Source organism: Pseudochaenichthys georgianus, chromosome 23, assembly GCF_902827115.2.
Source record: "Pseudochaenichthys georgianus chromosome 23, fPseGeo1.2, whole genome shotgun sequence".
NCBI lineage: Eukaryota > Metazoa > Chordata > Actinopteri > Perciformes > Channichthyidae > Pseudochaenichthys > Pseudochaenichthys georgianus.
The window spans coordinates 17123848-17140006 of NC_047525.1; the positions used below are offsets into that span (position 1 = coordinate 17123848).

General features: G+C 44.4%; 1 protein-coding gene across 5 annotated transcripts in view; it reads left to right on the top strand.

Annotated features, from left to right (window-relative positions):
• Nucleotides 1-15107, top strand: part of tmem178bb (transmembrane protein 178Bb) — an 83914-nt gene extending 68807 nt beyond the window's left edge. For all 5 annotated transcript variants that reach the window (XM_071201814.1, XM_034074960.1, XM_034074961.1 and 2 more), the window contains 2 exons: nt 11852-11989; nt 13957-15107. In XM_071201814.1, coding sequence (XP_071057915.1) covers nt 11852-11989; nt 13957-14207 — 389 coding nt within the window. In that variant the 3' untranslated portion in view covers nt 14208-15107. The remainder of the gene's footprint in view (nt 1-11851; nt 11990-13956) is intronic.
• The last annotated feature ends 1052 nt before the right edge of the window (nt 15108-16159 follow it).

A 16159-nucleotide genomic window follows, 5' to 3' on the forward strand; every position in this document is an offset into this window, starting at 1 on the left:
CCCGGGGTAAATCCTCCTCAGCACAGCAGCACAGTACAGGTGGAAGCAAGCCTGCGCTACAGCAGAAACAGGACAGGTGTAAAGCAGGCACCAGCCCGAAACGTGGAGCCGCTCCGGTCTCCACGCCGGAGGAAGAGAGGCAGCCCTGCCCCCCACTTTCCACGCTCCGTGAAGCGGATAAAACAACGGCTCTGTGCCCGGTGTTTAAACATCTCTGATGGGAACAGCTTGATTTTTGTGTGACTTGGCAGAGAATAAGTTGTAAAGTGTTACTGTTTCAACATTAGGTGTTTGTCACTACACATGCAGCTGCTCCATTCTCCGCACACACACTCACACAGTCCACCTGCACACGAAAAAACATGCTGATATTTGGGAACATTATGACAAATCGCATAGAGGAAATATTGAAGTTTAACCTCCAAATGAAGTTATTTGGACGATCACATAATCCATTGGTTTATTTCGAATCAATGCCGCACTCTCACATTTTTTTGGATTACTGACACCACATTAACATTTTATTAAGGGTAATGCATTTGCAAAACCTACAAATTAACATCCCCGACAATTATGCGTTCTCATTTGGCTACTTTTTATTATCCACCACTTTGAAGGCAACCAGGCGAAACACATTGGTTTCACTCTTTCCTTTCTCCCCACTCTTCTTCTGCGCAGAAGACAAACATATAAAGTGTGGAGACGTATCAAAGGCAGATTACAGTCAATACATTTCACTTTTTATCTTTCTGATTGAGAAAATACAATTTCTTCACATGCACCAAATCCCACTTCCCCTTTTATGAAATAGCGTTTAATTGTACCATCGGTCCTGGAGCAGAGCACATAATTAAAAAGGGAATTGCAGCGCAGAGCTGAACAATGCAACCTATTAAGCAGCAGAGAAAAGCAGACAGACAGTAGCCTGACATTTGCTGATACAGTAAACAAAAGTGCAGTTATTATCCGCACTTATTCACAGCACAGCAGTCGCAATCAGGAGGATTCAACGTAGGCTCTCGTCTTTGAAGACAGAAGTTGTTTTGATCATCTATGCCTCTTATTCCCCAATCATTCTAGCTTTTCTTCTCCATTTGTACAGTTAGGACATTTATTGTCTGCTGAACATTTCATTATTTCCCTCATTTATGTCTAGTTCCAGTGTTTCTCTTGCCTGTCTCACTGATTGGCAAGAACTCAGAAGACAATGAGACGAACAAAAGATCAATGAAAGCTGGTTTTACTAAGAGGCGTCAGCTGGACTTTTACTGATAGTGTTAATATTACATTGAGCAACAAATGCTTACATGAGGATTTCTCTAAATATGTTCCGAATATGTTTTCTGTTTGACCAATTCAATCGCCATCATTATTTTAAAACAATCTTTAATTAACTTTGACTGAAAACAAAAATATTCTTTTGAGGAATTCATTGAGGATACGAGGCCATCATAAAAGAACATGCATCCTCTTATCCACAGCTAACAATGTGGAATATTTACACCAAATAATATATTTCCCATAAAAAAAGATGGAAGACGTGATTTCATGTGATGTAAAAATGACATAAATAAATGAACAGTGCACTAAAAGGTTTGATTGCTTCTTGTACCGTCTTCTCTCTGTGCAGAACACTAGCATAACAGTAACACCTGGAGTATATCCTTTTTTTAAATTCTCTTTTTATTCAGTTTCCAAGTGATCATTGATTGAGTGATCATTGATGTGTGCTTTCAATGAAAGCACACATCAATGTATTACATCTTTTGTGGACAATACAGAGGCAGGACTCACTGACCTTTAAACTTGCTATAAAATATAGTATGAACATGAACAAGGTTATGAGGGTGTACCTCAATTATACTATTGAGGTACTTGTGTAATTGTTTAAGGTTTGGGGCTAGGGTATATTATACCAGAAAATCCACTTTATGGGCGTACTGACTTAAAGGTCCCCTATTATACTGTTTTTCATCAATATATTATAGGTCTCCGATATATTCAAAACATGTCTCTGAAGTTTTTGGCTTGAAATACCAAACAGATCATTGCAGCATCCCATAATCCCCTCTGTTTCAGCCCTGTTTCAAAAGTGCTGATTCTCTTGTGAAAATAAGGAGCCCCTCCCCACGCCCCTCTGAGAGATATTTGGTTAAAAAGAACACCATGGTGCTCTAGGAGGAGATTCAGGTGATAAGGTGGGGGGGTACCTTGGTTGCTGATTGGCTAATGGTTACACAAGCCAAAAAATCGTTATGACATCATAAAGTGGCCAAAATCTGATCAGCTCATTTCAGACAGGTTTTTATATAAATGGATCAGGACAAAAAGAGAGAGAATCTTTGTTCCTGAAACTTTCAGAATCTCGGGGACACGTGTTGATGTAGAAGAGACATGAAAAAGTGGATTTTGCATAATAGGTGACCTTTAAGGGTTAGGGTACCTTTTAAATATACCCGAAAATCCGACAAATGATGGGCGTACTGACTTAACATACATTATCAATCTTTCCCATCTTTTAAAAAAGATTCCCTGTTGCGATCTCAAAGCAAAAGTAATCATTTCCATCTTAGAGATATCATAAACAATGTCAATCCACTCGTCCACCATATGTTTTCCTGGTTTTAACCTGGGGTCTATCTACTGTATCTCTCATGCTTTCCAAACTTCAACTGATATGTAGTCAAATGCAGAGGCATGACATCTGACAGCTCCCAGCTCCAGCCATCACACTGGCCTGTGTGTCCTGTCTAAATCCTGACTGCTGCAAAGACCTATAGACCAAGACAGACAGGCTGACAGCTGCAGAGGCATGCTTCAAACTGTGCGTCCGGGTTTAAACACATCTCCCAGTGAGGTATCCGCATCAGACCCGTCAATGCTCAGTCACCCATAAACCAGAGACAAACTGTATGCAGATAGTCAGAGTCAGTTGTCATAGCACATGTTGTGAAACTGAGTCAAATGCAAGACTGAATCAGCAGCGCTTTTTCAAACTGTTTTCCATTCATAGACTGTTAGTGATCTTGCCAATGTGGTGCAGCATTGGATGGACACTGCTAGACGAGAGTGTCACTTTACAGGGGCTACATGTATTTGTTGGTGCAGTAAAAGCCCAAGTCTCAGTTGAAATTGGACATAGTGTGTGTCTGAGCAGTTTCACCCTAGATAGTTAGGCAGAATTGTATTTTTGTTTAGAGGAAAGGATCTTTTTCCTTTAGGCAGTACAAGACAATAGAAGTTTGTGCACCTGGATTTGTATGTACCCTAACACCAGAGCTATAGTATTGGGATCGTGTTCTGGTCTTGATTCCTGTCTCGAGACCCCTTGTTTGGAGTCTTTCTCTTGTCTTGAATTTGTACCTTGTTGGATTCGGAGTTGTCTTGTGTGATAGTGAATTAGTATTATGGGCAACTTATCCACACAAATTGTGTATTATGTCTGTGCAAAAGAGCAGAGGATAACAATTGGAAATAAACGTTTGCCCATCATGGTCGAAAACAGGATTTAGTTTAACTTGGTTATCCTTGGCTTTGAGATTGGTCTTGACTCTGACTTGACTTAACCTTGGATTGGACTTGATTAAGTTGGTCTCTAGACTGTAGCCCTGCCTACAATCCATTACATGTTTTACCTTCAACAATACAATACAATTATGCACCCTTACAAAATATGTGCCTTTTCATTGGTTGGCAGTAACACCATTGTTCATTTGTGTTATCTTTAGTTTGAATAAATGGTTTTCTGTAATTAGGTAATTCTTTGTAAAGACTCCTTGTCATATTCCCCGAGCCAGTTTGTGACAGTACTCCTCCTGTATTTCTATTTCGGAGCTGGCACAATTTGTCCCAGTGGAACTAGGGGAGTTCTTGCTTTGTCAAACACTTAGTATTCTCAGCTGGAAAGACTCACAATCTCCTGTCACCGGTTGTCTACAATGACAAGCCGTGTGCGTGCGTGCGTGTGTGCGTGTGCGTGTGCGCGTGCGTGCGTGTGTGTGTGTGTGTGTTATTTTACCCTGCCTCCCAATGGTAGGTTATTCCAAGTCAAGTCAGGGATAGATTTCTCACTTAAATGCAGGAGACCCACCTCTGGATGATCGTAGGTGGCCTGAGAGCGAGTTGGTCCTAGTCTTCTCCTGATCAACATGCACAGTCTGTCAAAACCTTCATGGACCATTTCGGTAACCATATATAACCACGTTTAAAGCCCCTTCAAAGAACCAGAAGATAAACAATGTAAAGGAGGTAATGTCTGACAAAATGACACCTGATAGACGCCGGTTCCCTGCCCTCATGATCTATATAAACAGATATCCAAATACAAATGTAGAGGCAATTAGAAAAAAAAATGAGTTTGTGAGTGTTCTGGTTTTTCTTTTTTAGTCAGAATAGTGTTATATTTTAGCTGGCTTTGGTTGCATACAGGTAAACAGTCCCTTTGTAAAGCATGAGCTTATTGGACTGTTTACAATGAAAGAGTCTTGACTGCGAAATCCATTATTTGAAAGTTTATCGTTGGCCACACTGGAACACCAGAGTATTTGCCGTTGTCCCCAGAGGCTAAATCGCTCTTAGATAGATTGTTAGCCAATTCGTACCGAGATTGCTTCCAATCCTTTTATAGGTCCCTTTGGTGCAACAGTGAATCTCCATCTCTTAGAACAGAGAGGATAGAGTGGTGCAGGGATGACGTATTTTTGATAAATGCACGTTTTGTTTAGCTGGATAATCTCCACATGTCTACCCTACTTTTATAATTTTCGAATCATAAATCTAATCGCCAGAAGCAAAACGCTAACATTATGCTATAAACGAACTACAGCAGAGGCGCACGACTTCAACATCACACCAACTTAAGATCGATATTCAAAAATACAGATTCAAAATTGTACAAGTTGAAGCGTTTGTTTTAACAGTTTGCAAGAGTGCAGCTACTTGCTTTCAAGCCGAACAGGGGCAAACAAACTTAGCGGGAGTGTTTACTGTTCGGTGTAATGACGTAGAACGTCCTCGACAACTTCTTTAGTCCTATTCAGCCACTTGTTAACAACCATCGTTTTTCAGACACGTAAACTCTTCAAAAAAATCACCAGTGGGGTCACTGCTGATGTATTTCATGTCGTAGAACAAAACGTGATCCGTCTCTTAAATTTGTGTCAACCACAGACCTTATTTCGAGCTATTTTCCAAAATCCTATGGAGAAATCCCATTGACTCTGAGACGAGGGAACCCGTAGTGGTAAAATGCTAACTCACTTCCGGGTTTTAGGACTCGTCACTGCACCACTCTATTGTGGAGATACCTTTTAAAATCACCCTAAAGTTCCCTCAAGTTCATCCTTCTGAGACATACTGTGTTAAGAATACTTTTCAACTTTTACCAGCAACTGTCTTCATCCTTTTGGCTAGATTGATATGAATATTGCCGAGAATATGCATTCATATTAGGGCTGCTCAATTATGGCAAAAATCATAATCTCGATTATTTGGGTCAATAATTGTAATTGCCATTATTCATTGACTTTGAAAACATACATTTATTGGAGAGAAAAATGTGAACAGTATGTTTTTAACAGTTGATTACCCTGAACTTTAAGTATAATTCAACTGAAAAACCAAAAAAAAAATCATAATAATAATAAAAAAATAATCGTTTTATTTCGATTACGTTGTTTTCGTAATCGTTGCAAGCCATAATCGCGATTAAAATACGATTAAAATACGATTAATTGAGCATGTATTATTGAAGAAAATAACAGAATAACACTCTGCCACTGACTGTCAAACGGCTCCCATGCCTCACTGTAAAGGGCAGGGGTCACCATGGTTACAGCGTGACTGACAGGTCCCCTGACAGGGAGTTCCACATGAGCTCCTTCCTCGTAACGTCGTGCCGAAATGACTCGAGGACAGTAAGCCTGGAAAATGCTTCAACACGCAGCATTTATTTTCTATTAATATCATTTCCTAGAGGTTGTTTCCATGTCTGTCGCAATAACGCATAAGAGTATTATAGGATTAGTGAGAACATCTTGCATTCTGCGCCATTTTCATGCGTTCTTCATGTGGAATGTGTCATTCATGGTTTATTTTGGGCAACTAAGAGAGTTTAGTTTGAAGGGTACTTAATCCTCTGAGAAATGTCCACCATCAAGGGACATTTTGAAACATATAAAAGTGGTTTGGAGAAAAATATTATTTGGAAAGGTAAGGGGTAGATTAAATGTTTTAGGAGACGATATCAAAAGGCAGATTAATACTCAATGCCATTACAGTGGATGTTGGGTGTAAAGGGGAAGAGACGGAGGACCATGTACAGCATGTACTACATGAGAGGGGGTGCGTTTTTTCTCTTCCAACATTTATGCTCTGAGGCCAAATGTTTTGACCTTTCTCGCCCCACCACATGGTCCCCTCTACCCGAGCGCTGTGTAAGCCCCCGGCCTCCTCCTTACTCCCCCACGCTCCTCCCTGCAGAGCAGCTCACCCGTGACACTCTAATCTACTTGGAGAAGTGGAGTCCGGGTTTTTCGCTCGCAGCTCTTCTTCCTCCTCTCTCCTGCTTTTCATGATTCGTCACTGTCATTACCCTCCTGCAGCGCACACGGCTGTCCTTGTAGCAGAGCCCGGACGTATTCACACACTCTGTCTCTTTGTTGTCCCGACTGTGTGGATTTGCCCATTGGATCAGATTTATAAAACTAAACTTGGATTCAATGTTTAACGTGATGGTAAAGAGGCAGTTTAGAAGTCTCTGCAGTTACTTACTTACTGCAATCTCGACAAAGCTGCTTAATCTCCACCTTCTCACAATCCCACCAGTGCTTTTCACTTTTTTATTCAAACATGTGCATCTCATAACAAAGCAGTATTAAACTGCCAAGACTTTGAGGAAATTGCTTTTCTTTTACCATGGAATTATCTGAGAAGGCTTCAGGCAGTATCCTCTTTAAAAAATAAAAACAACCATTGCATCTTGCCATAAGCTTTCTCTATGAAACCTACTAATAAAACCTCTTGTAAACCACTGACGTAAGCTCAGCTAAATCAACTCTGCAGGTGTACATTTGGAGGTTGATGTAACCCAGAGTAAATGACTCATGTATTTAGCTCTGACTAATACCCTTCACTAATCAAGACTGATGGGGAAAACAACATAATGAAGAACAGGAGATAAGGTACTGAGTCTTAATGCTGTATAGTTCTTATATTTAGCTCTTTCCCTTGTTGCTCATCTGGAATGGAATATGATTTGGGAGCAGCGCTTAATTTGTAAAACAATCCTCAATTTTAAACGTTATTGTGTTTTTTGTTTTTGTAAGTCATAAATCATTATTCTTTTCTTGCTTTGTTCAAACAGACTACAGGTGAGTTTGAGTCTCCTCACCCTGGTTATTTTTTTTTCAGTAAAGAGATATTACAGCTATCTATCCTTTTCCTCAATCAAATCCTCATCGCTGCTTAATACTGTATCTTTGCCACTAAAGCCACACATTACATGTAGAGTGTGCTTGTACTGTTATCTGATTCCTACTCTGTGTCAGTAGCGTGGCGTGGGAAAAAAATTAGGGGAAGCCAATAATACCTCCTTTCTTTTGGGTCGGGGGTGTGGTGGTCAATGTAATAACGTAACCAGATGAGTTACCCGGCATCATTTTACACACATTTGTATCATACAGATGCAGGACTTACATACGCCTGTTATCTAACCGACAGGTCCGCACGCACTCTCCAGCCCAAACTCTAATAAGCTATTCACAAACTAAATCAGGAGACCTTTAACGTTTTACGTCCGACTCGCTCCTTTTTTCCTCTCTTTACACAGCTCCAGTTTGGGCATTGGCCTGTCATCAGATTGTATTTTAGTTGCTGCTGTAGCGGAAGTTTAGTACAATTATTTTTGATTAAATACTCCAAATCTCCACCCTCCATAATTGCACTTGCTTCAGTTGCTTGCTACTTTCTAATGGCGGTGAGAGTGGTGCAGTGACACTATATATCTTCTATCGATTAGATTTATGATTCGAAAATTATAAAAGTAGGGTAGACATGTGGATATTACCCGGCTGAACAAAACGTGCATTTATCAAACAGGTTCGTTTTCCACTGACCTTATTTCGAGCTATTTTCCAAAATCCTATGGAGAAATCCCATTGCTTTTTTGTCGAGGGAAACTGAGCGCAGCTTACTTCCGGGTTTTAGGACGCGTCACTGCACCACTAAGTTGATGCGATTTGATTGGATTGTGAGGCATGGGAAGCCAGCCGCCTCTGGCTTCCCTTGGCATGGCCCTGACCAATCACAGGTTGGCAGGGTCATGACGTGATGTCACGTCTGATTGGTCAATCCCTCCATTTTTTTTCACCAAGGGAAGCCAATTTCGGCTGGCCTCCTCTCGCAACAGAGAGTGCAATCTACTGTTTCACCATAACATCTAGAGGGGCGCTGTTTCACTCTTTGTAAAATATTCAATGAGAATGGGGGAGAGACTAATTTGAAATTGGTGAAATTCCTACCTAGTTGGATTTTGGATTTCCTCTCGGTTTGTTATCCCCTGCCTGCTAGCCCCAGGCATGCTAGCTCCCTGCCTCCCAATTCCCATTTTGACCCCACGCGCATCGGTGTGTTCCGTTTGGAGTCGGCCCTTGCTTCTGCCCCAGTTCCTGCTCCTGTCCAGGAGCCGTTCTCTGGAACTCGTCTGGCTTTTGGAGGTCCACGGAGCCTCCAAACGGCTGCTAAAAGGAGGAGTCGCAAGTCCAGGCTAGCAGCCCGAGCCCCAAGAGCCATGGTTCCGGTGACAGTACTGGCCCCTACAGCCATGGTTCCAGCCACGGTTCTGGTCCCAGCAGCCACGGTTCTGGTCCCAGCAGCCACGGTTCTGGTCCCAGCAGCCATGGTTCCGGCCACGGTTCTGGTCCCAGCAGCCATGGTTCCGGCCCCAGTTCTGGCCCCAGCAGCCATGGTTCCAGCGTCAGTCCTGGCCCCAGCAGCCATGGTTCCGGCCCCAATTCTGGCCCCAGCAGCCATGGTTCCGGCCCCAGCAGCCATGGTTCGGGCCCCAGTTCTGGCCCCACACAGCCATGGTTCGGGCCCTAGTTCTGGCCCCAGCGGCCATGGTTCCAGACTTAGTTCTGGCCCCGGCAGCCATGGTCCCGGCCCCAGTTCCGGCCCCAGCGGCCATGGTTCCAGACCTAGCGCTGGCCCCAACTGCCATAGTCCCATCTCTAGTCCCATCTCCGGTCCCTTCTCTAGTCTCTTCTCAAGTCCCAACTCTAGTCCCATCTGAAGTTCCCTCTTGAGTCTCCTCTCCAGTTTCTTCTCAAGTCCCCTCTCGAGTCTCCTCTCCAGTTTCCTCTCAAGTCCCCTCTCAAGTCACCTCTCAAGTCTCCTCTCGAGTTCCCTCTCAAGTCATCTCTCGAGTTCCCTCTCAAGTCATCTCTCGAGTCCTCTCTCAAGCCCCCTCTCGAGTCCCCTCTCCAGTCTCTACTCTAGTTCCTACTCAAGTGCCGTTAGAGGTTCCGCTGGGGGTCCTGCCAACTCCATGTCCTGTCCTGTTGGGGGTCCCGCCGACTACTCTCCTGCCGGGGGTCCTGCCAACCCTATGTGCTGTCCCGTTGGGGGTCCCACCGACTACTCTTCTGCCGGGGGTCCTGCCAATCCTATGTCCTGTTCCGTTGGAGGTTCCGCTGGGGGTTCTGCCAGCTCCATGTCCAGTCCCGTTGGAGGTCCCGCCGACTATTCTCCTGCCGGGGGTCCTGCCAATCCTATGTCCTGTCCCGTTGGGGGTCCCGCCGACTACTGACTACTCTCCTGCCGGGGGTCCTGCCAACCCTATGTCCTGTCCCGTTGGGGGTCCCGCCGACTACTCTTCTGCCGGGGGTCCTGCCAACCCTATGTCCTGTGCCGTTGGAGGTTCCGCTGAGGGTCCTGCCAGCTCCATGTCCAGTCCAGTTGGAGGTCCCGCCGACTACTCTCCTGCCAATCCTATGTCCTGTTTCTCTGGGGGTCCCACCAACAACTCTTCTGCCCGGGGTCCTGCCAACCCCTTGTCCTGTTCCGTTGGAGGCCCCGCCATCACCTGTCTCACCGGGGGTCCTGCCAACTCCTGGTCCTCTTCCGTGGTGGATCCTGCCGAAGCCTGTCCCACCGGTTCCTGTTCGGCCGATAACCGGGTCCTGCCCAGCCTCCGGGGCTGTCTGGTCTTCGCCCTCGAGCCCGGCCCCCTGAGAGCCGCGGTCTTCGCCCTTGAGCCCGGCCCCCTCAGAGCCCGGCCCCCTCAGAGCCGCGGTCTTCGCCCTCAAGCCCGGCCCCCTGAGAGCCCGGCCCCCTGAGAGCCGCGCTCTTCGCCCTCGAGCCCAGCCCCCTGAGTGCTGCGGTCTTCGCCCTCGGGCCCGGCCCCCTGACTATTCCTGCCTCTGCCTTCGCCCTCATGCTCGGCCCCCTGAGTTCGCCCGCTGTGGCCTTCGCCCCACCATGGACTCTGCCTTGTCCCCGGGCCGTCTGCCCGAGACCCCCACCTTGGACTCTGCCTTGCCCCCGGGCCGTCCGCCCGAGACCCCCACCTTGGACTCTGCCTTGCCCCCGGGCCGTCCGCCCGAGTCCCCCTTCTCGGCTTCTGCCTTGCCCCCGGGCCGTCCGCCCGAGATCCCTTCCGGGTCCTCCACTGTGCTCCTGGGCTGTCAGCCCAAGACCTGTCCTCCAGACCCCCTCCACCCACCCTGGTGGCCCTAGTTTTGTAAACTCTGTGTCCTCTACCTGGTGTTCAGCATTTGGAGTTCAGTCCTATAAGCTTGTGAGAGTGTAACACTCTGTTTAGTTTTGACTGTGTATTTCCTCCCACTTCTCTCTGTGGTTTGTCAGTTTATTGCTCTTTTTTACGAGGATATGCCTGTAGCAAAACGGCCATCCACTCCACAGCCAAAGCACTACAAACATTGAGTTTACAAAAGTCACATAATCAAATGCATCATCATCATCATCATCAACCGGCCATCTGTGTGAAACATGAGTTTTTAGGGATGGAAAGAGAGTGACCAGGTTAATGGCAGGACACACTATGTTTTATGTTGTCAGCACTTTGTGAAACGTCACATTAGAATAAATCAGGTCCCTCTGTGCTACGTGGGTCTTCAGTTTGTCTTTTTGTGTTTTGGTGTGGCAACATTTGTTACTAAATCACAATTGGGTCATTTATTATGATTTAGCTAGATGTTAGAACACATTTCCTCTGCCTTGTAGTGAAAGCTTGATGTGGTTTGTGTCAGTTACACTCAGGATGTGGGAGTTTTGCTCCACCACTGTGTCAAAATGCATCTGTACAGCTTTCTAAGAACTGGACTGGTGTGTCTATGACTCATTATGGACTGGTGGGGATGAATCTGTTGTGTTTCTGCTGTCAGGAAGTGTTCAAATGTATTATACGATATGATAAGATAATACTTTAATGGTCAGATCAAGTCTGAAATTTGACTTGCATCACAGCAGCTCCATGTGTAAAATAGATAAAATATCAAGAAACAATACATGAAAAACAAACAACAAATGTTTAACATAACGGCACAATCACTGAGAGAAAACATGCTCAAAGACCCTTTAGCTCTGTGTTTACTCTGAGGGTTGACTGATTCACAAAGCAGTGCTTCAGTCTGACTTTATTGAATCGTGGGACCCTGTATCTCCGATTAGATGGTAGTTCATATTCGCTGTTCAGAACATGGTTTTGACCCGAGATGATGTCGTTGGACAGCCTTATTAGGTTGTTATGACAAAATCACGGATGTAAAGAACAACAGTTATGAGTGCTATTCTAGCGATGTTAATCGATGTCTCTCCTTTTGTGTTTCCTCAGACTTGCGGCGGATGACGGCAGGTTTCATGGGCATGGCGGTGGCCATCATCCTGTTCGGCTGGACCATCGGAGTGCTGGGCTGCTGCTGGGATAGAGGCCTCATGCAGTATGTGGCCGGCCTCCTCTTCCTCATGGGGGGTGAGTCACACTCTGGAGAGGTCGTAAACTGACTAGCTAGGCTAACCCCTTTCCTATGTTAGCTCCGTGCTTTTGCGACCATTAGAAATGCTCAAACTAATGACCGATTACACAATTCCTGTGACAAGTTGGAAAGAAAATATAATTCTAATGTGGGAAAGTGTAGTAATTTCAGTGAGCATATCCAGCCACTGCATCCCTCAAGGACACACACACACACACACACACACACACACACACACACACACGCAACCCTGTGTGTCCTAGTTTCTGGCAGTGGGCAGTCAGTAGTAGCCTCACACACACATTGACATGCTGTGTGCTGGCAGAAGGCGACTGCACACTCAATTATGATGGGCTGTGGATTAGTGTTGTGCCCTACAGTTGTATAATGAACAGGCAATTAAAAAGTCAATTATTTTGCTTGGCAATAAAGGCACAAGAAATAGCCTGGGTCAGTCTGCAGTGGCCAAATCACTGCAAAGCCGCCCGAAGGGTCACAGCTCTCCCAAAATTAGGCCAAATGTAGCGCTGTATCTCCAAATGCTCCTACTAAACACATTCCAAAGTAATAGATTCATTCAGATGGGATAAAGTTACTAAAGCGTTTTGCAATTTGAAAAGTAAGAGATGTCAGCGGTTTGGTGGCCTGTTCTCCTTGAGATCTCTTGGGTTTTTGCCAAGAGTTAAGTGTAGCAGAGAGAAATTGGACCACAATGTAACGCAGATCATAAATACCTTCAAGGAGAGACTAAGTGTGCACCATCGTTTCCATTAGCATTAACTATGGTATGCTTTTCACCAATTACATTTTCGGCAATAAACCACCATTTGTAGTGTTTAGTGGAAGATACATATCCATATATCTTGGTTTAATATGCATGAGGTCAACACTGACTTAAAATCACAAGCTGGCATGTGTTGACGTCCTCAATATTTAACCATATCAACATATTTTCCCATGGATCATTGAAGGATGTGACCTTGCACCAGATAACGAATAGATGTCAGGGTTGTCACAGATTGGATTTAATTTAATTGGATATGGAAATGCTTTCTGACATGGCCAACATTTTATCTCACATGCCTTCCCAGATATATCATTCTGTCAAGGACAACATGAAACATGGCCACTATAAGCTAGTGAGAAAAAACAATAAAACCCTGTCCTAATGAATTAAAATCCAGCATCTTTGCTTTTTTCTCTTGTAGATGGGTTAAATGTCGACAAGTTTTCCACAACCTGTACTTCTTTCTCTGTTTAATGGTGGATTTCTGCCAAGTCATAGGTGTATCCTATGACATTATCTGACAAAAATACGCTTTTCGTAGCCAAACCGGTTGATAGTTTTGATTGTTTGCCAAAACGATTGACTGGAAACAGGACTTATTTTAAAGGTCACCTATTATGCAAAATCCACTTTTTCATGTCTTTTATACATAAACATGTGTCCCCTCAAAGTTTCAGGAAAAAAGATTTGCTCACTTTTATTCCTGATCCATTTATTTAAAAACCTGTCTGAAAATGAGCTGATCAGATTTTTGCCACTTTATGAGGACATAACGATTTCTTTGGCTTGTGTAACCATTAGCCAATCACCAACCAAGGTAACCCCCCCCCACCACCTTAGATCAGATCAGAATACCTTTATTAGTCCCACAGAGGGGACATTTGCATCGTTACAGCAGGAAAGAGCCACAGACAGCTTAATGTTACATAATGTTAAAAAAAGTACTAATAAATAATATAATTTAAAAAAAGAAAAAAAATCAAATCAGCACTTTTGAAACAGGGCTGAAACAGAGGGGTTTATGGGAAGCTACAATGCATGACCTGTTTGGTATTTGGAGCCAAACACTTCAGAGACATGTTTTGTATGTATCTGAGACCTATAATAAATGGCTGAAAAACAGTATAATAGGGGACCTTTAATGTGTTCCGTCAACGTTCTGTTTTGTCTTTGCAGGAACGTTCTGCATCATCTCCCTCTGCACCTGCGTTGCCGGCATCAACTTCGAGCTCTCCCGTTACCCAAGGTACCTTTACGGCCTGCCTGATGACATCGGCCACGGCTACGGCTGGTCCATGTTCTGCGCCTGGGGGGGTCTCGGCCTCACCCTCATCGCTGGCTTCTTCTGCACCCTGGCTCCTTCTGTCCAGCCCATTCCCCGATCCACCTGCCCCAAATCCAGACAGGAGAACGGCACCGTCTGCTAAAGCTGACAGCGTTTTCGACGCCGATAACAAACAGAGAAACAGTTCCACATCTTCATCCTTCCACTCATCTCCAGTCTTTCCTGGTTACAGATTTCTTTTTTTATTTGTGTGTGTGTGTGTGTGTGTGTGTGTGTGTGTTGGGTGTCTTGATGATTTTGAAATTAACAGAAAAAACACTGAAGAACTAAAGAAATATTATCAAAAATGTGAAGTTGTGCTTGTTTTGTTGTTGTGGAGCAGACACCGAAATGGACCTTGACCAAGAAAAAGGTTTCGAAGGAGATATGTGGAGACAATGAAGGACTACATTTTGGATTGGTGATACCGAGAGGGGCTTTCGACCCCTGAAGGTGACGGACAATGGTGTTGAATCTGGGACCAGCTTCTATAAACTGGCCTACTGTGAGTGTGGAGAACTCAATAACGCAACAGTATTGGACGAAACAGTTTAAATTGTTAAGATCAAGTTTCTGTTGGACTTCTTGGAGCCTCCTTTGGGATAATTCACAAGGGAATGGACCAGACTTGAAACTATTTGACTTGCTTGGATCATGTTAAGTGGCCATCTGTTCGAGTATCTATGGTCCCTAAAATTGGGACATGCGAGCAGCGAAGAGACCCAGGACTTCCACTGTTGTACATTATTGTACAGAATATTCTAGAGACAACCAGGAACCGTCATGTTGGACCATTTTCATTCCCGTGCAGGTGCATTTCATTCTGTCTGATGACCCCATCTGCCATTTAGCTATTGTATTTATACATGCATTCCTCTTTTATTCGACGTGTATTATCCTTTTTATCGAGCTCTCCATGTTGTGAACGAACTGAGTGTACGTTCGGAGCAAATGTTTTTCCATCGTGTGTGTGTGTGTGTGTGTGTGTGTGTGTGTGTGTGTGTGTGTGTGTGTGTGTGTGTGTGTGTGTGTGTGTGTGTGTGTGTGTGTGTGTGTGTGTGTGTGTGTGTGTGTGTGTGTGTGTGTGTGTGTGTGTGTGTGTGTGTGTGTGTGTGTGTGTGTGTGTGTGTGTGTGTGTGTGTGTGTGTGTGTGTGTGTGTGTGTGTGTGTGTGTGTGTGTGTGTGTGTTTTGCAATCTCTACAGAGAAAAGTTGTACAAAAATGATCATAGTGACAAAGTGGAGCCCTGCCTTGGGGATGTATAAAGGCAGGAGCTTTGAAGAACAGAACTGCACAATGGAGAGATGTAGTATCCTGTTAAACCCAACTGACTTCTGCCTTGTCATCTTTTTCGGGAGATTCCCAGCCCACATGGCAGATCAAGAAGAGTTTGTTTTAAAAGGGAGAAGCATATTCCACTCTCTGCTGCCCTGAGCAACTGTGGCAGGCTCGAGTAATCGCATCCGACGACGCTCCGCCTTTACTTCCTGGGAATGTGTGAAGCTCTGCTGTTTCTCTGAGTGTCTTTATTTTTCAGTATCAAAGTCCAGGGTTAAAAGTGTTCACCTTACCCAGCGAATACATCTAGACTGAGTAAGAAAGTGTTCTGTATTAGCAAGATTCTTCAAGGCCTCAGCCCCCAATCACAAGTCAGAAATCAGAGTACACACTAACATGGACTTGAATATTTGTATGTACATTAGGGATGATGATAATAATCGAATTCTCACCAGGACCAACTGGTTTAGATACGGACATCCAGTCATTAGAACTATACAATACAGGAAGCAGTCAATGGGATCCTCCAATGGAACTATCAACTAAAAAGACAGTGGAGCTAACCCAAAAACAAAACTTAAACTTCGATTTCTTTTTTTGTTTTGCTTTTAGAATTCAACATTAACCATGTGTTTATAACAGTGACAGCTTTCACTATACTTTTTCAGCTTGCGGGTTCGTAACAACTGGAGGCGGCCATGATATGGGTTGATAAAATGCGAAACAGTTGTTTACGGAAAGAATGCGTCAACATGTGTCACTAACCCTAACAAACAA